The sequence below is a fragment of the Polyergus mexicanus genome, unplaced genomic scaffold (genome assembly GCF_030449975.1).
Source record: "Polyergus mexicanus isolate NDT 795.1 unplaced genomic scaffold, iyPolMexi1.0 SCAF_15, whole genome shotgun sequence".
Lineage (NCBI taxonomy): Eukaryota > Metazoa > Arthropoda > Insecta > Hymenoptera > Formicidae > Polyergus > Polyergus mexicanus.
In genome coordinates this window covers 4377930-4399345 of record NW_027223335.1, presented here as the reverse complement: position 1 = coordinate 4399345, position 21416 = coordinate 4377930, and the positions used below count along the sequence as shown (strand labels likewise).

At 39.9% G+C, this 21416-nt stretch overlaps 1 protein-coding gene and 1 long non-coding RNA gene across 2 annotated transcripts in view; one reads left to right on the top strand and one right to left on the bottom strand.

The window, feature by feature from the left end:
* LOC138939923 (homeobox protein B-H2) overlaps positions 1-6178 on the bottom strand; it is a 48690-nt gene extending 42512 nt beyond the window's left edge. The window contains exon 1 of the mRNA XM_070308266.1: positions 4178-6178. Within this exon, the coding sequence (XP_070164367.1) occupies positions 4178-5327 (1150 nt within the window). The 5' untranslated portion in view covers positions 5328-6178. The remainder of the gene's footprint in view (positions 1-4177) is intronic.
* The window catches only part of LOC138939663 (uncharacterized), a 173246-nt gene that overhangs the window by 116596 nt on the left and 35234 nt on the right, over positions 1-21416 (top strand). The gene's annotated exons all lie outside the window — the stretch shown is intronic.

Genomic DNA, 21416 nt, shown 5'->3' with positions numbered 1-21416 from the left:
ATAATTAAACGAAAATTTTATTATTTAAAATATTCTTTTCTTCCTTTTGAAAAATAATTTTCGACATCTAAAGACATTTGTTTTTGTTATACTTTTGTGTACTTTATATTGGCTTTTTTCACTTTCCTTTTTAATGCGCGCAACATTCCGAATGTGCATCAGGCCGCAGGATTTAATCTCTGTACTCCGAGCATTCTACGAGGTCCCAAAATTTCCCGATACATTTTCTCTTCTTTTGCCCGTCTCGCTATATATTCGCCGCTATTTCAAGTTGCGCGATAGAACGAGCTGTTCGCAGGACGCGTCGGGCCCGGATAGCTGGCCCCCGTGGATCCGCGTTGCGGTCTCCCGGAATTACAAATGATATCGAATCAAATCGTTCGTAATATTATTCGATACGTGTTCCATTACCTGACCGGGGCCTCGAGATTCAAATTAGATTACCGGCAGGTCAGAGACGCTCGCATTCATATATTTCTTACACACAGATACACGCGTATTGGGTGGGGAGGGAGGGAGGGAGGGGGGGGGGGGTCGACAGCGGTCCTACGAAGGTGCCCTAAGGAAGGAACGATGAATACTGCCGATCGCTACTAGGGGAGGAGGGGGCCCGTATACAGTCGCGGATTCCCTCAGGTTCCCTACAATACGGTAGCCTCACGTATTCGCAATTTACTTCTGATTATTATGCTCTCTATACTTACGCGGCATTCTTATTTCTTCCCCTCTCCTGTTCCCCCTTATCTCTCCTCTCGACTCCGTAACTTGATCCGACGATGCCTGCGATGCCCCGAATGAGAATCGCGGTAGGGCGGCGGCGCATCGATTTTACGGGATTCGATCGTAGAGATCTCGACACGCTCGGCCCGCTGGACGTACCTCGCGGCTCGCTTTTCGAGCAATTTTTTGGTAGCGATGCGAATATTTGCTACTTGGCGTGATTTTCACACCGTGAGAATTAAGAATAAAATCGATTTTAGAAATAGGCGATCAATCACTGGATGCGATCGATCTCGATGCTGTAATCTCTGATAAGCCTCGTTGCAGCTTGCTTTTCGAATGATCGTTTGATAACAATGCATGGATGATGCATAATTGCTATTTTGCGACTTTTATATTATAAGAATTAAGGATAATATTGATTCTAATAACACACAACCATTTACATAATTTAATCGTTTAGTAGATCGTTTAATCGTTCAGTAGATTTTTTAATAGCAGCATGAATAAATATTATAATAATTGCTACTTTAAATCATTTTTACTTCTTTTATAACAGCCAAATAGATATTTTTTTAGGACTCTTATACCGTTAAGATACCATTAATCATATATACCCATTATCATTGTAAAAAAAAAAATTCATTTTTATATTTTCTTTCAGAATAGACAACGATTCCTTTTAAATAGTTCTTATGTACCAGCAGACATTGTTTTCTCCGTACTTAAAAATTTTATTATAGCGCTCTTGTAGGAGAGCATTAAAAATATCTATAAGAACAAAGAAAATAGTGTATACATAAATAAATACCGTCGATACGGATAACTGACTATAGCAACAAAAAATTTAATTTCCTATATCGATTATATATTAATTGTTTGATATTAATTGGAAATGCTTGAAGTAACGATCGGCAACCAATTGATTAATTCACAAATGAATTGTATGCTAAGAAATGAAAAAGTGACCGTTAACATATTTTGCGTTGCAAATTATTCAATAAAACAACTCCTCGACGTTATTTGCCCGGAGAATGCGCTATGAAAAATATCACGAATACAATTACAAAATAGTGACGGTCGCATCGCGTTTATAAACCGTTATTATTAGCGGCGTTGCGAAGGTGTGTCACGCGTCGCAGAATTCTCGAGCAGAGCGGAAGAGACACGACGGCTGTTACCCGTAATAATCTTTCACATGTCGCTTCAGGACATCGCAGATGCGTGATCCACGAGCGAGGAATCAATAGAAAGTTAAAGATCGTCATAACGCGTGGATTCGAGTCTTTAACCGTGATCTCGACTGACATTTATCGCCCGACATTTCCGTCATGCGAAAACTCGTGGAAGAAAACGGTGGAAGAGAAATATCTCTCTGTATATCAGACATATAGTCTGTCACTATTATTGGAATGTATACGGACCAATAATGCGCTTCTCGATCCGCGAATAATATTGCAATTGTCTGCACGCGCTAAATCAACATGCATTATGCATTAACGATAATTAATTATGCTCGCGTGTCTAATTGTTATATAAACAAGCGCAATTTATGCAATTAAGTAATCGTAATTGAAACGCGATGCGAAAAATTTCAAAAAGATTAAAATTCAAAACTTTAGAAATTAATTGGGATGAATAAATTATTTGAAGGCTCTCCAAAGTTGCAATTAATGAATTGCTCGTGGATTATTTTAATCTGAAATAACATTACATATGATGTGTTATAAATGTAATATCGAAAGTACAATAATTTATCGCCAATTAAAAATATAATTTATATACAATACATATATCACGATATAATACACATGTACAAAATTATAGCTATCACCTATAATTTACATTTAATTATGTTAAATTACATTTTAATATCGAATCGTTTTTGTTATATTTTTTTCTCGTCTGCATTCATGCATTTATGTATTCTTCGGATGGCAACTTTTTTGTTGTTTACATTTACATGTAAAATATTATTAATATTCATTGATTGTGGCTGATGAATATTGAAAGATGAGTATTGCGTCGAGTATGATTCGCGCGCGATTAATCCGTCATCACTCTTACGATGCTGCGCGCACATATACAGATCTGAAAGAGTTGCAGAATTTAAGGATTCGAGCAAACTCGGATTAACATTTTGCTGACTCGTATTTTTGGCACCTGCCACACCTAACGCGCCACGAAATTTGAAACGTTCCGTATGTCGGGCCGTAGGGGGCTGTAAAAAAGTAAAATAAAGCGCGCCGCCTTTGAAAGGATTGAGCGGGCGGGGGCAGAGCGCGCTTCCTGACTCTCGAGCGGAACATCAATCAAAATTAAAGCCCGTATTCATCGCCGATATTTAAGCTCGCCAATTACAAACGACCACGTTTTCGCGCACGTATTCGTATCCCGTCTGTTAAAATGTAAGCGTTATGTAACGATGGAATTTTAAGCAATATAAAATTGCATAGTCGAATATTCCAAGTATCAGGTACGACGCGCATCTCTTTTCTTAATATAATGCTGATTATATCGCAGCTGATATTAATTCCTTTTATGCAAGAGATTGGAATTTTAGTAATCGCGCGTAAATTTTAGTGTCGCACGTCGCAATTAAAATATCAAACAAAAACGCAAACATGAAAGATGAGATTATTCGCATTTCTTAAAACTGTTACCGCTTTCGGTAGGTAAACTTGCCGTCGCTTGACTGGAATCGCGTGTACGCCTCACGTATCATATTCGTGGTAAAACATTTATATGTAGCGTATTAAAAATTATACGGAAATTATTGTATTTAGGGATAAAATCAATGAATGAAATAAATAAGTATCATCGATTCATGTGATTTTTTTAACATTTATCTTTACGCGAGTCATTATTCTTTATTTTGATTTTAATGCGATAGTTACTTTCAGCAATTTTACATTTATTAGTAACGATAAATAATTGACCAATTATTTTTGCTAAAAATATATAAAATTGAAGATCCGAAACATTCCTTTTTATAAGAATTTTTGTCCCATACATTGTAATATAATAAAATGCAATTATATAATAAATGCAATTTATACGAATGAAAAAGAATGTAGCATTTCGATTCAGATGTTAAATTATTTAGATTGATTAAATCAATTAATTTTACAAAAATTTACATTAATAATTAAACAAAATGCATAAATAAATCACAATCAGAACTTTTCATTCAGAATTTCGTTTATATAAATAAGATCCTTCCTTCCCCCTCCCGTTCTTCCTTTTTCCGATGAGATATTAAGATATCTACAATACATCTCAACAATCATTAATAATTAGATACGCGTGTTGATAATGTCTCAATTTGTGTGATATCTTCTCCCAAAATTTTCTCTATCAATAAGCGAGAAAATAATCGTATTTCCAAAACACGTCAGTTCAATCGCAAACAAGTCCGTAGTAAATTCGAGAATACTGAAAAATTTTGTGCGCTTACCCTGACTATGCTCGCCCGCATCGAAGGTCTTGCTAGTCATTTGGAAGAGCGCGTCCAAGGGACTGCCTTGTCCTGTAGTTCGCTTGCCGTTTTGGCCGTGCTGTTGCGACGTTTTCCTCTTGAACTGCTGATGCTGCTGCTGTTGTTGCGGCTGCTGGAGCGCCGGGTGATGCAGACCGGGATGAATGGCCGCGTGATGAAGCGCGGCATGATGATGGTGATGATGGGCGAGCGGGTCCGGGCTACCGGAATCCGACACGGAGCTCCTTCCGGACGACGAGGAGCTGCTGAGAGGCGGCTCGCTAATGGAGCCGGACATGGATGCGAGTGACATACCCATCAGCGAGAGATCCCGAGGTCCGGCCGCGTGACTCGGATGACTACTGTGATGATGACGATGGTGCAGATGGTGTTGATGATGTTGATGCTGCTGAAGATGATGACGATGCTGATGGCTGAGGCCAGAGTCCACCGTGTCCCAGGGACGGACAATCTTCGCTTTTGGCCGATGCGACAAGATGTCGAGGATACTGAAGGATTTCACCCCACGATCGTTGGATTCCCGTTCTCTTTCGTCTTCTTCATCCGAATGTTGCACCTGCACCATCTTCAGACGTTTCAGCGGTTTGAAATAATCGTCGGTCGTGCCGGCGGTTGTCGCACCATTGCTGCCTGTCCTGCTGTCTATCTCTTCTTCTTCTTCTTCTTCTTCTTCTTCTTCTTCTTCTTCTTCATCTTCCTCGTCGTCTCTGAGCGTTGTAACCGAATCACCGCTCTCGCGAGTCCTGCCACCGGTTCGTCCGTTTGACATCCTGTATTCTCCGTTACGAGAATAATCCCTCTCTTCGTCCTCCGTCATCGAATCTCGCCCGTAGGTTCTTCTGGGACTCAGCCGATCGGCGTAGTCCTCCCTGGAGGAGGGCAGCTCATCTTCCGCGTTTGGCGTCACGACTACTAGTGGCAGCGGGCTAGGACAGCCTACGGAGATCTCATCCTCGTCGTCTTGGACATCGCCTCGACCTGGCGAGCTTCTGCACGACGTCCGTCGGTGCGCCGGCGAACCGCTCATGCAGCCAGGCGTTGCGGCGCTGGAAGATACCGTCGTCGACGGCGACATCGTGTACGATTCCGTCATCTCCGTGGTGCACATGCCGCGCGAATGGTGGAGCGAGCTAACTTAAAAAGCAAAATCGCTCGGGACACTCGCCTGCCTGACTTTTGACAGTCAGTCGAGGTCGCGACAGGTTTAACTCTTCAAACACCATGCATTCTTTCAACGCGCACTTTTGTCTTCGAAAACTGTTCACGAGGTTTACCGCACAATCGTATCGAATCCCATTCACTCATCTAACATGTCCGAATCTTTGAGGATCTTGACAAGAGAGCGCAAAACCTGTCCGCACCGTCGCTATCGACAATCCGTCAATGTTGCACTCGTATTCTCCGTCATCGCGCTTAACCCAACACGCGAGTCTCATCGTCAGCATCCGAAGATCCGTCTCATACCTCCCGCCGAATCATTTTCCTCGAGATCAATGATTTTCATCGAATGTCATTCCGTCAGATATCGGCTCGCGCCTCCCTTCTTCATTCTAGCGCACTGTCACCGTTGTTCTTTCTGAACTAAACACTAGAATATTATACATGAACTTTATAGCGCGAATGAGCTTCGAAGCAATTTCCTCCTCGAATTTCCACTACAACCTGTTCTCGGGAATAGAAGCTCGACCGGATGTCGGTTCTCTTCCCGTTTGCTATTCTCACTGAACCATCGGCACACAGCGCGACGCGTTCTGATGCCGAGCGCGTTGCGGAGATAGAGATCCCGCTGCGAGAGCGAGATACGCGCGCGAAACGTCGTCAATACGTCGGCGTTTCTAACGAGTTTTGGAGCTAAGGTGGCAGCCGGGGTGCCTGCCTCCTCTCTCAGGCCAGTCGAAGCCGGTGACGCGAAATGGTACGGTGGACGGGGATCCCCCGGCGCCGGCGTTGGGCAGGCGCTTTCCTCACGACCGGTTCAGCGCACGCGTAGAAAGGCGGTGGAATCCTTCGAACCCAGCCGCACATTTCGAAGCCGCTGCCACGGTACCGGGTACCACCTCCGTTGCAGAGACGTGCCCCTTTGGCGGACCCAGAGGCCGAGCCAGATTGAACCCCGCCTATGACGCCTAACGTAGCGAGCACGGCAAAATGACGCCGCTACGGGATGGAATTTTTACGAGACGTATTTAACGTCCCGCAGCGCAGCGGTGCGACCGTTCTTCCTTCCTCATCGTCCTGGTCTTTCTCTTCTCTCTGCTCTACCCCCGTCTCTAACTCCTCTCTCGCCCTCTCGTCTCTCTTTCTCTCGCCTCCTGCCTCCCGCCTCGTATCGCACGCGTTCTCTCGCTCGTACGACGCGGGACTGACCCTCCACGATGCCGAGGGCGACTAACGAGGGCCCACCGTGATTTCGTCCCACCCGGAGAGTACGGATTTCGGACTCCGCCGCGAGCGGGCTTGGGAACGGATTATCGGACGAAAAGTTAACGCGGCCGCTAACATCTAGATACGGGATAAACGATTTTCGAGACGAAGATACGTGCGATAGCGCGGTATACTCCATACGAGTAACTGAGGACTTGTCTTTTGTGGTATTATACGATACGTCATGCATTATGTGCAACGTCTTTATAATTTGCGTTTGTCGGTTACTTTTTCCATTATTATTATTTACGTCTTTCTCCACTTTATCTATTATTTGAGCGTAAAAAGTATAAAATATAATTCGATGTAAAAAATGATCAAGAGAAAGAAGAGATATTTTCATACTGTTTTTTTTTTTTTTTATTATTATTTTTATTTTAGACTGCACTTACAAAATGAACACGACAACCTTGTCAAAATTTTAAAAATAAAAAGATATTGTTTCTGTCTCTCTCACATATATATGATAGAGAAATTTTTTTTTATAATCTATGATATGTATTGATCTCTGTAATATGTATCGATTTTCAAAGATTTGAAAATCAATTATCAGAGATTAATTCAAATAATCTTTAGCGAATCGGAGATTGTTAATCGAATATAACCGAAATTGTCAAGGAATATGGATTCATGGCTGTGTCGATAATAGCGCGGAAGATTGCCGGCTCGTAAGAATTATATTAAAAGAGTATCGCAACTATTATATGCAACTATTATCTACAGTCAGATTCGAGAATCGATTTAAATATAATTGCGGCAATCTCGTCGACAACTAACAGCCAATGTCTTGACATCTCGCTCGGTTTTATTACTCTTCTGTCATAGATATTAAATTCTGCAAATTGAAGACTTTCACACGCGAAAAGTAAATTAATTACACGGTATTCTTCCTTAATTATTTCAATTATCTCTCTTCTGATTGATTTTGTTGCGAAATATACCTCTTGGATATACTGGAACTCCAATTATTTTATGTATGAAATTAAAATCATATTGTAGTTTCGCTTTCATTTAGGAAAAAAAAAAAAAAAAAAAAAATATTATCGATAAAAATTATAAGAAAAATTAGAATTATAAGAGTTTATAAGAAATTTCTAGTAATTGATGAAATTTTAAATAATGAATATATGATTGCGAATAAGAATAATTTTGTAAATTTTCTGTAGAATTCGTATGGATAATTGAAGTTTGAAGACAAGCTACAAAAATGTTTGCATCAAATCTGTTCATCGAACTGTTGCTCATTATCGTGACGATCTTTTGTACGAATTGATGAATAAAGAACAGATATATATGCTCCCATTGAACGGACTCAAAGGATTTAAAGGGAGCAGAGAGGAAGACTGTATTGAATTCTGTAGGGCGTATGTCATTTTTGTCCTTTTTATGCGGTTTTTTTAGCCGATGGAATCGCACCGGATGCTTCCGACGGACCGGTTACATTATCTACTTTATGCCATGTGTTTTACTGTATTTCCAAGATTTTCAATTTTCATCGACAATAAGAACTGAAAGAAAGCGTTAGAAAAAGTTTGTTAATTTCTTAATTTAGATTTCAATTTTATTAGATATTAATTGCGTATTATATTTAAGAAAATAACACATTATTAGATCTCATTTGAGGAAATTAATATTCGGTATAAATTAAATAACCATTGTTAACATATAAATCAATTCTACATTAGCAAAGAAACGTTCAGAAAATTTTCATTTACTTATTGTTGGGTGAGAATTAATGGTCATCATTATTATACGAAAGAAACGTATAGCAAAAGTCGAATGAAAATTGATGTTAGTCGTCCGCGTGTCATGTTCATTGACATATACGTATAGTGACATATAGTAGAAATTTCTGCTATTTCTCTACATTATGAATCGATATTACCTATCGATTTCTGATGCAAATGCAATGAATTTATATAACAACTGAGGAACACAACTCGCTTTCACCGAGCGACGAGTCGCTTTCGTGCCTTCGAAATTTCACAGAAGCGGTTTTCGCGAGTCTGTCATATGACTACCGATAATTGTAATAAATCGCGCTAAGCAATTTACCGCGCTTAACGTATACGACGATAGTAAATTGTGCGCGATTGCGCGCACAACGTGTAATCTAATCCTACCGACATCCTGCCTATCTAGATTGTCGCGGATTAATAATCATTATTTCATTGCAAGTGGCATAGAGCTGAAAAATATATATACGCTGCGTAAATGCGACATGTGCGGAGGTAGAATTGCCTCAGCGAAGACGCAACTATCGCGCAAGATTGATATGACTTTTGTGTAATAGTGTTTTTAAGATTGAACATTGATACGAACAAGGGAACTTGAGAAATAAATTTCATGCAAAATAAATTGAATTTTTCGCGGTATATGATACTTCGAAAAGGAGAGGAAAGGAGAGAGAGAGGGAGAACATTTTTTCCCCACATATATGCTGCGCTATCTTATCTTTCAATTTCATTGACAATTATGAATCCTTCTTTGAAATGGGTTTTATCGATGGGAAACAAATTTAATTCCGCCATCATACTTTATAGAATGTTTTCGAAAAATAAATACGGGCAGCGCAAAATAAAATATTCTTTCATCAATTTTTAGTATTAAATATCTCGATGATTAGAAGCTTCAGAGATTGAAGTTTCTCTAAAAGAAAGTCCACACACACACACACACACACTTGAAAATGTATAAAAAAAATAAGACTTTACGTTTCGCAAACAACCGTACTGATATTAGTTATCAATCACTCATGACACAAAACGGGATTGATGTCCCGATACTTTGTCTACGAAAAATCGACTTTGAATGTATGAGAGAACCGTTCATTTATTTCGCGGACATTTTGTATTTAATATCTAATATACGACACATTACACACGCGCGCATTAGTATCGCTTCGACGATTAAAGAATTATCGAGAATCATTTATCGAATCGATCAACCGCGGCGTGAAACCCGGCGGTTTCGGAGTACGTTGATTGCGAGGAACGCAAGCAATCTCTCATTCACCGAAATCGGTAAAATCTTTTTAGAGTCCCCTTAGGTTCAATTTAGCGGGCAGGAGCGATGCCGACCGTTCTTCCCGGTCAGTTCGACCAACCGGAGTCCGTCCGCAGCCCTTTTTCTTCCTCTTCTTCTGCGTCCTCGCTTCTTCTTCTCGGCCTTCCACGTCGGCTTTTCTATCCCGATACAAAGAGGCGCGAGCGAGCCTAATTATTATGATAGCTCGCCACCGGATTCTGTCGGTCCCTTTGATCTGCCGCCGTTTAGCATGATCCCCCGATATTTAGGTAGGCTCTGTTGTCCAGGAAAGCTTGGAGGGGGCACCCTCGTGCAGTAAAAGAGGAGAGATGGTGTGTGTGTGAGTGCATGTGTGTGTGTCCGACCGAAGACGAGAGAAGCGAAAGGGAGAAGGATTTAGGGAAGGAATCATTGGTAGAACAGGGAAGCGATAAACTATCCATCAATGAGAATTTTTTTCGAAAATTTACGCTTCTCTTTCTCCGTCCTCCTCCTCTGCCTCCGCTCTCGTTTCCTTTTCTCGTCTCGCTTGATTGCTTCTATCGGCCGCATCAGTATCGTCATTCCTGGGCCACACGCGAACGCGGATTACATTAAGACATTTTTTACAAAGAAAGATCGGTCTTTTCGATTGATAATTTCTTTCTTCACACGTCGCGTTCGCTTGTGAGACGCACTTTGCGGAGCGATAAAAAGTAGCTTGCTTTCTACATCGTAACGAGATGACACATTTGAAATTTTTATTGAAATTGATTCGCGACATCCGAAACAATATTTTTTCCTCTTTTCTTTTTTTTTTATGTAGACATATAATTGTCATTTTTTAAATTAAGTTCAATGTTACATAAGTGATGTATTTAATATTATCACTCTCTTTATTCTCATAATTTTAAATTTGTGATAGTAACTTTGCAATTTATTTTTACTTACACTTAAAAAATTATTTATACTTTTGGAAAATAAAATAGCATCAAGATAATATATATTAACTTGTAAAATTAATTGTACATGCAATGTGCAATTAACAAGGATTCAACGCAGTCAAGAGCTCTTTAAAACGCGCGCGCGCGCGCGCGCGGCTTGACTTTCTCTCGTAAAAATTAGTGACATTTGCCAGAATGTCAAGAGGTCCATTGCATACGTTATTGAAATCGGATGGCGGAGTCTACCCACTTCTCAAACTAATTTTATCGGAAATCTTGCAGAGATTTTACGATGTATTTGTTTATCAAATGTCAGATAAGTCGATGAAAATTTATTATGAAATATGCATTTATAAATGCATGTTTAATTTCATGCCAACTCACTGACAACTTCAATATTTCCCACACTTTGCATTGCTAGAACAGATCGCGTTTATCTTTCAAAAAAATATATTCAATATTAATGAAAATTATCTATCGCCCGATCTAATTTAATCGTGTTTCACACCACATTAGCTATTTCTAAGGATATATCTATCTATCTTCTCCCCTTTGGCCACACAGAAAGTTCACATATAAAATGAACATCTTTTTCAATGTATAAAATGAACAGCACTTTACCTTCTTAAAATATTAGATGATAACTTTCTCATATTTAGTAAGTAATGAAAAAGAGATAACATTCATCATTTATTCACCTAACTTTCAATTAAATGTTTGTTTTGTAGAATTGCATCGCAGACTTTATCGTCAAATATAATAGTTCATTCAAAATACGAAAGCCCTCAGTTTCGCGATGCGTCTTTTAGATTTCAAAATAAATTTTTAATCCGTGAAATGTTTTTCGTGCAGCGTATACCGTGTACTCATCCAAAACGAGTTTTATATATCTGTGTTGAACGGAATCCTAATACGAGATAAGTAACATTCAAACAAGGACATCATCAAATACACGTTAAATACAGATACGAACGTATGGGTCCCCTATATAAATACAGCGCTAATTCGTCCGAAAGCTACCTGAAGTTTCCAGTTTATTTGTTTGTGTGTTGATACATTTACATATATAAATAATATGCAGATACAATTCCTTCATTTCTATAATATACTAACAATAAGACGAGTTGAATCAATGTTGAATCAATCCCGAGATAGTCGGGATGCAACGTAACTAAAAGCACAGAGTGCCTTTGATCGCCTAAGAATAAGTCTCCGGCACCGCTATCATCGGTCCCATCCCGACGTCGCTGTATCTTTTATATTAGACCGCGATACCTGTATTTAGTCGTAATTGACGAGAGTTCGGGACAGGTCACCGAAGACGAGGAAGGCACAACGTGGTGCACGGGCAGCCAGCCAGCCAGCCAGCCAGCCAGCCTTCCCCATTCTTCGCAATCCGCGATGTACCTCGTGTGGCTCGGTGGCGTGTGTGTTGATCTCCCCCACTCGCTGCAACCCATCACGTACCCTACCCAGAACGACCGCCCATCGTTCGCCCATGCCCGCTGCTTTTCTACCCCTTCCACGAACGCGGCAATTCTACTTTCCTTATCGCGCTTTCGGCTTCTCCCTCGGCGCGGCATGGTTCTGTTCTCTTGGAACGACACGTTACTGTTCAAGCACCGCCTCATCTGCCAACCGATTGGTCGAGCGGCCCTTTGACGTTCGCCCCGCGAATCGATTTATATCGCGAGGGATTTTTCCTCCCTCTTTTCTTCCGCCGTTGCTTTGTTCGCTCGCTCGCTCGCTTGCGCCGAAGATACGATAAAGATAAAGCACCGAAATTTTCACGCTCTCGCGAAACGCGTACGCGTAGCTTTTCATCCTCCCCTCCCCCCCTCCCCCCGTCCCCCTCTTTCTCCCATGTTTTCTTATACAAAATATTGAAAAAACGAAAGGGAAGGGGAGCGCAAATCTAGCTATGATTCATTTTAGTGAAATATATTGTTTTTCTTGTATTTAATTTTTAAAGAGTCGGACGTTATATCTCTAGTCCGTTATGCTGTTTCTTTTTTCAAATATAATTTATTTTTTGAATAACGAGAGAATAAAATAAATGGCAAAAAAAATTTGTGTATTAAACATTATAACACAAAGATTTTTAATTTTTCTCATTTACAATTATGTTGTATGTATTTTACCAACTGTCGTCTCTTCGAAAGAAATTATTAGAAACCAAATTAAAATAATACTAATGGATCATTCAAAGTTTTGTAAAAATAAACCTGTATTGTTTTGTAATTTATAATTTCGATTATTATCGCGTATTGTGAAACCCACGATTCACATTGTATTTAACGAAATGGTCAAGAATGGTAGAGAAGAGATCTTTGTCTGTACAAATTTACTAGAAAATGAGGATCGAAGGCGCTAGCGAATGATCCTAGGTTTTCTGGCTGTCGAGGTAAATACCTCGAGATGACCAGCGGTCTTTGAACGGCCGAACAATACGGCTGAGTGGCCGCGACCAATCGAACAAACGACTCGGCTTTGTTAACCTTCGCGAAGGTGACGGAGCTCCAAAGCATCACTTATTAGGCACGCGACCATCGTAGAACGAACATGATTGCGGCACGACCGTGTGAATCGAATGGGAGACAAATACAATACATCGGTGTGATCTCTCGATCCTCTCTCTATCTTTCTTAGTGCGCTCTCGTACAAAAAAAAAAAGATTTACATAAACCCGACGAAATAATGCTTCGCGTGAATGTCGCATATTTCCTAGTCTCTTTCCTTCCGGGTAGACCGATATACATTAAAATCTAGCTAATTAGTATTATTGTGTAAAGTGCCGTGACGGCAATTCTTTAACTTTGCGATTTGATAACCTCTATTAAGCTAGCAGGACCAAATCAGCAGAATCAAACTGGACCTATCAGATTATTTAGTACCCATTTTGTACTAATTTGTACCAATAATAATAATTTTGTACCTTGTGCCATTTTCAAAAAAACCGTGGCGCTGCTACCATCAAATTAAGCTAGCAGGACCAAACTAAAACAAAACAAAAAAATAAAAATAAGACCAGAAATAGAAAGGGCTGAATTTGTACTAATTTGTACCACCCAAATAAACTCAATATATTTAGCCCTTATGCTTAAAACAACCCCCAATTGAATTTAGCCCAATTAAGCTCAAGAGTAAAGTACTCTTTCCAATCAGCAGAATCAATCGCTACTTACACACTGGACGCGGCATAATTTGTACCGCCAAAATGTGAAGTTTCAAATTTTGTACCCCCGCCGTTCCTTCGAAAACTACCCCCGACTTCTATCTGTCTCAAAAGTAAAATACCCTTCGCGACGAGCAGAATCAATCACTACTTGTACACACAACGCGACATAATTCGTACCATCAAAATCTAAAGTTTCAGATTTTGTACCCCGTTTTTTTTTTTATTGTGTTTTTCATGTAGTTTTTCGTTCACAAACACATACATACACATCCTCATGCATACCCGTATACATGCAAGTACGTATGTTTATTTCAATACCTTTATACGTAGAATCATTAAAAAAATTTAGAATAAATTCATTACTGAAAAACATAATAAAAAAAAAACAGGGTACAAAATCTGAAACTTTAGATTTTGATGGTACGAATTATGTCGCGTTGTGTGTACAAGTAACGATTGATTCTGCTCGTGGCGATAGGTATTTTACTCTTGAGACTGAGATGGGTCGGGGGTAGTTTTCGAAGGAACGGCGGGGGTACAAAATTTGAAACTTCACATTTTGGCGGTACAAATTATGCCGCGTCCAGTGTGTAAGTAGCGATTGATTCTGCTGATTGGAAAGAGTACTTTACTCTTGAGCTTAATAGGGCTAAATTCAATTGGGGGTTGTTTTAAGCATAAGGGCTAAATATATTGAGTTTATTTGGGTGGTACAAATTAGTACAAATTCATCCCTTTCTATTTCTGGTCTTATTTTTATTTTTTTGTTTTGTTTTAGTTTGGTCCTGCTAGCTTAATTTGATGGTAGCATCGCCACGGTTTTTTTGAAAATGGCACGAGGTACAAAATTATTATTATTGGTACAAATTAGTACAAAATGGGTACTAAATAATCTGATAGGTCCAGTTTGATTCTGCTGATTTGGTCCTGCTAGCTTAATAGAGGTGATTTGATATGTTCGCTACCTCTCATTAACGATGCGATAATCTCTTACATGTACGAAATTTTAAATTTTGAATAAATTATTATCCGCTTAGATGATTTATTCTGAAAAGATTGATATATTTTTAACTTTAACATCGAGTGTTGTTAATATCATACATCACTTAACTGTAGAGATTTTTAAGTAAATTTTTTTGTAAATATTTTAAATAAATAAATTAGTCTTGTCTTTAACGCAAATATACATAATTACAATCTTGATATTTTACGCAGCTCGTTCATTTTTAATTTCGTGTTTATTTCACACTTTTCATCTTTTGCTTCAATATTGAATAATAGATAGTAGAGATAATATTGGTTATTGAAAGGGCGAGTGTCTCTTAGTCTGGGTTTCTTGCTACTAGTAGAAAAAAGCGAGGGAGAATGGAGGGGTTGTGCTTCATCGTCCGGAAGTGATTCGATGTAACCTAAGAACGTCTGATGGAAGAACAGCTAGGGTGGTGACAAATTGAATGTCGCCTTCGTCACAGATACTGCAAAATTTTATCGGCTAGTAGCATTAGGATCGATAAGAGCAGTTTCCTCAGTTTACGAGTTCAATCTTGAAATACGAGATATAAAGCTCAGTGTACACGATATCAAATATATTAAATATAATCTTTCTACAATATAAGCTCCTCCGTTTAGATAAAATATTATTTTTCGTTTACACAGCGATTAAATATAAATAATTACATTTAACAAAGGGGCTTAACATTTTCAAATTTACCATTTTGAGAATATAAATATATATAAATTCACGCTATAATCTTTTTAGAATAAATTACGTAAAAAGGCAGAAAATAATTTCCTATATTTCCATAAATAATTTATTTGTATTTTCTGTGGATAAGAAATATCGTTACCAATTCGCTTCCGTACATTAATTCGAACCCGCTAACGGACAAGCATGAATATACTGCCATCGATCCGACTATTCACATAGCAATCAACGCTCTTTCACTCGTCTGAGAATCGGACGAGTCTATCGGAGCTTTTCTGTGCCGATTTCCTTTGGTTTTTGTCCGCTCGCAGGACCGACCTGTGCGCGACAAATCGCTTGGGCTCGTGACTATGTAAATGTCAAATCGACGAGTGTTGTTACAAGGGTGTCCCCCGAATATCTGTGCTCTTTTTATTTTCAGAGAGCGAGACTCGCTTCATCTGTCGACTAGATAAACGTTAGACACGCTTGCCTACTTTGTCTACTTTATATCTACGGGTGGGCTCGACGACGGTCCATCGAACGGACGAATCGGAAACTGTTCGATGCTCGCGAACGCCCGTCTTTTGCCTAGTAACATTGTGGCGCACTGATGACGACGAGGCCTTCCTTCGGCCCTCCGGAGGCATTCATTTGCGAGGCGTAACTCCGAGTCCGATCGATTCGCGATACTCGGACGACGAAGCGTTTCTCTCCATCCTGTCTATCGCCAATCTTGCCGCGATGCTGACGATTTCGCACACCGTGGCGTTTGCCATCTTGTCGCGATCGCGATAAACCTGTTACATTCGATCCTCATTGATATATTTTCCAAATTCTTACTATTTTTATTATTATTATTATTATTATTTTATCGCACATCATGTTAAATGTACGTTATATGAATCTACGCTCTTTCCCCATTTCATCTTGATAAACAACGCACGCTCTTTTATTTATCTGACGTTTGAGCGATATAACTGATACAATTCTGATAACATTAGTCTTCACGATATAAATATCTTGCCGCTATAAATGTAAAATACAATATTATGCAAATCAATAAACGCATATCTTTGCCGAAGATGTTTGTGTCGTAAAGATTTTATACGTGACAAAAAGATTGATGTAATCAATTGTTCATTAAAATATCTGAAATAGAAGCCGCTTGCATTTTGATCTCAGAATATAACGCTAGACTCTACGCTGATAGCATGTATCAAGGGAAGAAAAAAAAAATACAAAAAAATTATTATGCAAGAGCGCTCGCAGCGACGTATTAACATGATAGTGTTTTCGATTAGGGGCGTGCGCGAGAGCTACTTGGTTCTTCTGGGTAGTCATTGTCGAGGAACGCGCGTCGTTACGACGAGCATCTCTACATGGGGGGGGGGGGGGCACAGGAATGAGTAAGAGGGGAGGGGTGATGCCCTTAAGGGTACATACACGCCCTTCGCGCGGCGGACCTGCCCTAAACTAGACTGACAATAAGTCCCCGGAAGAGCGAGCGATCTGTCCCCTCGGCTCGGCGACCCTCCGGCAATAATTAGGCCCATTGAATGAGGAGATTTATGTAACTCACCGTGATGGAATATCTTATTTCGCTCGCGGTGAGAGAGAAGGAGCGGATACCGTCCGTGAGGAAGAGCTCGGCAAACCACACAGTCAATAATTTATTTATCACATCAATACGACCGCACGACAGATCCGCCGCGGCCGGGTAAGTCGTTGCAGGGCTCTCGGTGTGGCGGGTGGCGGGTGATGTGCGGGGGTAATCCGTTCCCTCTCCGAGGCGCGATCCAACTGTCTCGATCCGCTTTTGCGAGAGCGGTTACTTATTATGGCGTGATACTTGAATTCGATTAAGTTAATCTTTTCAGGATCTTGATATCGGACATGTATTCGATCCGCGCGAAAAAGGGCAACCGCGTTACTAAGTGTATTTTCAGCCTCGTAATATTATGGCATATTTTTAGATCTTTATTCAGATTCCACTCACAGAGAGGTTTCTACTCTCGATGCGCATTCGCGTTTATTAGATCGTAAATGAAAATTCACGCGACTGCTCGAGTAGTTAGGTATTAAAGCGAATATGCAATTTTCTAGTTTGAATGTCTAAAAATCAGGCGGAAGAATTCAAGTTTGTCGATCCAATCGCATCGCAGCTTGCCCCGGATCGCGCATAATCGGTGATATGCAAGATTAATTAAATGTTGCGGCGGAAGGAGCTGCCACGCTCCCGACGTAAGTTCCCTCATATAAGAGAGACTCACGCATGCGAGCGGTTGGTCTCTAAAAAAATATTTATCGCCCGTCTTTACGAGCATCCTCCGTTGAAAGGGTAATTTCGCATATCCTATGCGACTCGGGATCGATTAGCGAGATCGCCATACGCGTCGCCATGCTGGCTCGGTTGCAACTGCCTTGTCTGAAAATGCGCCGGTAACCGCGACAGGAAATACATAAGCAATTTATGACGACGTTGTACGGCGACCGTGCATCGAGCGCGCGGTGAACCGCGCTTAGTATCGAAGAGCACTTCGCAGAGCCGTTCGTCGAAGCCTCGGGCGTATCGTTGTTTCGAGTCGGCACTTTCCGTAATACATATGGGAAAGGTACTTTCATCACAATCGTTTGTGCCATTTCAAATCCCTTCAAGATTAGAACGCTATTGTCGATACGCGCCACAATATATCTCAATACGTACCACGATACATATCTCAATATATCGATTTTTTTTCTTTAATAACGACATCGAAGTATGTATAATTTTCGAATTATCGGCAAATCAGAATAACGATTTTTATAAAAATATAAGATAAAATCTATTTTATCGCAATTTTGACATATGTATATGTAAGACTTAAAACAACGTATAATAAATAATATTTTCTTATAATATTATCAATATATTATTATACTACTATTTTAAAAGTTAGAGAATGAGTAGTAAAATCGCTCAATCAAGTTGCCTTTAATTAAGGAAATGTCCATTTAAAAATATAATACATCAAAAAAATTTGGATTATTCTCTGCGATATCTTTTCGAGATGATTTTTTTTTTTTTTTTTTTTTTAGAATTATATTTGTTTAAGGATTATTTAAAATCAGAGCTTTGTTTTCTGAAGCGTTAAAAGTTGGTGTTGTCGACGGTTTCAATGATTATGCATCGTTAAATATTTTATCGTCTTGCAACGAGAATGCTGTTTTACGCATCTCGGCCATATTTGTTATTTAAAATCATAGCGATAGTGTCATGGTTTAGAATCTAACAAACGACTGCCATCGTGCATAGCCTTGCGGGGTCAGCCGATAAGAAACTTTTAGAGCTGCTTCCAAGTGCTTCGTGAGTCTATTTTTGCTTAGCATAATGCTAGGCCGTACGAAGGAGGGTTTATTACAGCCTATTCGAATCGCCTATTGCTATTGTCATTCTCGTGCATGTCGAAAACACTAACCTCGATAGCGTCTCGCACGCACGCTCGGAACGGTCCCCGACCTTCGAACTTGAATTTAATTGCGCTGCACCTTGCTTCTATTGACTGCGCGATAAAAAGTTGTTTGGGAAATTCCATACGCGTGCGTGGAAAATCCAGAGTCCAATTTGACTTTTGAAGACTCCGATAATTCAAGCTTTATATTTGCTTCTTTCATACTCCAACAAGGCAAGCTCTACATTAGCTTCTTTCATATTGACAAGAAACAAAAAATATAGATGAAGCATCGATTAAAAATTATTATAGCAACAAAGTTAATAATTGCGATATATTTACATATCGTATTTGTATTCTCATATACTCCTGTATTTGAAATATTATATACATGATAATTTTTGCGAATTTAAAAAAAAAATTAACTTTTATTTAGTTTTACCCCATACAACTCTGAAATAATATTTAATTTTAATAAGAAAGATATTAAATTAGATGAATTTTCCTTGAGGCAAATTTTTCCATCTTTCAAGTTCTCTAAAACTCGTGACCGCTCGAGATCATTCAAGCGGTCGAGCTAGCTTCACGGTGGTTACGAAACATCTCGCCGATGTCGTTTTACACAAAAGCGCGGCACGGCTCTAGCAGTCAATTCGAGTACCATTTAGGCTCCATTTAACTCGAATCAGTTTCACTAACCATCTTTCCCCCAATCTCTCGACCCGGAGGGGAAAAAGCCGAGGGTTCCCCGCGGCCATCCAAGAGCCGAGCGACGTTGTGGATTTTCGTGAAATGTCGAACTGGTGCCCCGTGCGCGTAGGGAAGTAAAAGTGATCTCTTTGAAAAGCGGCTTGTCAGTTCCATCAATTTTCCATCCCCGCTCGCGCCTACCTCGTCCCGTGTCGTATAATTTGACACACCTCGCACGGGGCCCCGGCTGTTCGTTTGATCGTAATGACATTTGGGACCGCGCCCATCCTGGCGCGCGCGTCGTGTGACCTCTTAAAACTCGACCGGGAATGAAGGATCCCGTATGGATTCGTCACGCCCGTAGAATGCGATTCGTCGTTGGACGAATAGTCGTGTCTGAATAGTCGCTGATGACTTGATACTCGGCATACGAATGGCATGGAAGCCGGAACGGCGAGCTGTTGTGGCGCCGCAACGCGCTCTCTCTCCTTTATATATACGTATATAATTTTCTATAGAAGTACTCCAGTTAGAGCCTGGACAATTGTCATTCGAAAATTAACATAAAATATCGGTTTTTTGACTGCAACGAGTTAGCGATGACAAATAATTTAATAATAATCTAATCGAATTGAAAATGAACGAATCACAATTATTGTTATGTTGTTGAAGTAGCTGCAAACTTTGTACGTAAATAAATTAAAGCCTTCGATGTATTTTTAACTTTTTTGCGGACGGTTATTGCGTCATCAATACATTAGCATGATGCTGATTAAAGTTTGCTTGGAAGATCAATATAGTCATGAATTAATATAATTGCAATTTTAGAACTAAGAGATTTCTCTCTGCAAGTTTTCTATAGATTTTTTTAGTATGAAAAAAATTTTAAAAATACCGATTTAAAAATAACTATTCTCCCCCCCTCTCTCTCTCTCTCTCTCTCTCTCTCTCTCTCTCTCTATTTCTGGTATATCAAAAGTTTAATAAAAATATCAAACAATTTGTTTAAAATAAAATTGTTTAGTTTTCTTTTAAAATAATTAAAAGTTAAGAAAACATTATGTAAAGGAAATAAAAAGATTAGCGAGAAATAAAAGATAATTTGAAGGTTTTAATCCTTAAGAATTTAGAAAGTCATGACTTTTGAGAATTAATTTTGAAAGATGTTTTTATTATCAATTTTAAATAAATGCATATTTTTTCAAGACTGCAACGATATAACCTTTTACAATGCAATATATTGATAATAAGTGAATAAGTGGCATAAATTAAGCTAAAGACTTCTCTCTCTTTCCTATGATGCAAAAGGATCAAAAGCATAAAGGCATAGAGGATAAACAGAAAAAGCACGAGATAAAAGATACCGAAAATATTTTAATCACTCTTGTTGGTAGACGAAATTTGCGTAATCCCGCGTGTGCGTTTCCACCGCCACGCGGTGCGGCGCGGTGCGGTGCGGTGCGGTGCGGTGCGGCTCACCGAAAAGGTATTACGCACTTTAGTGGTACAGAACGTAAAGTAAGTATATAAAGCAATTCGTGTGTGGCCCGGAGATGGCCGGTTCTTCACCTCGCGAACGAGAAGTCGGTTCCCTTTGATGTTGCGCCTACCCGCGCCTGGGTGGGAGTCACTTCTCTCTACCGTCTTCTGCCTCACCCGTCCTCCCCTTCACCGAGCGAGAGGCCCCTCGCTCGCCGTGCAAGCTTCGTCCTCTCTCGCCCTTTCCTGCGCTACGGGGACCGGACCCTTTTCCCCCTCCCCCTCCCCCCGTTCCCCGCGATACATTTTCTCCATCGGCCATTTTACCAATTACCAAGGGCGTATCTGTACGAAAATTGAT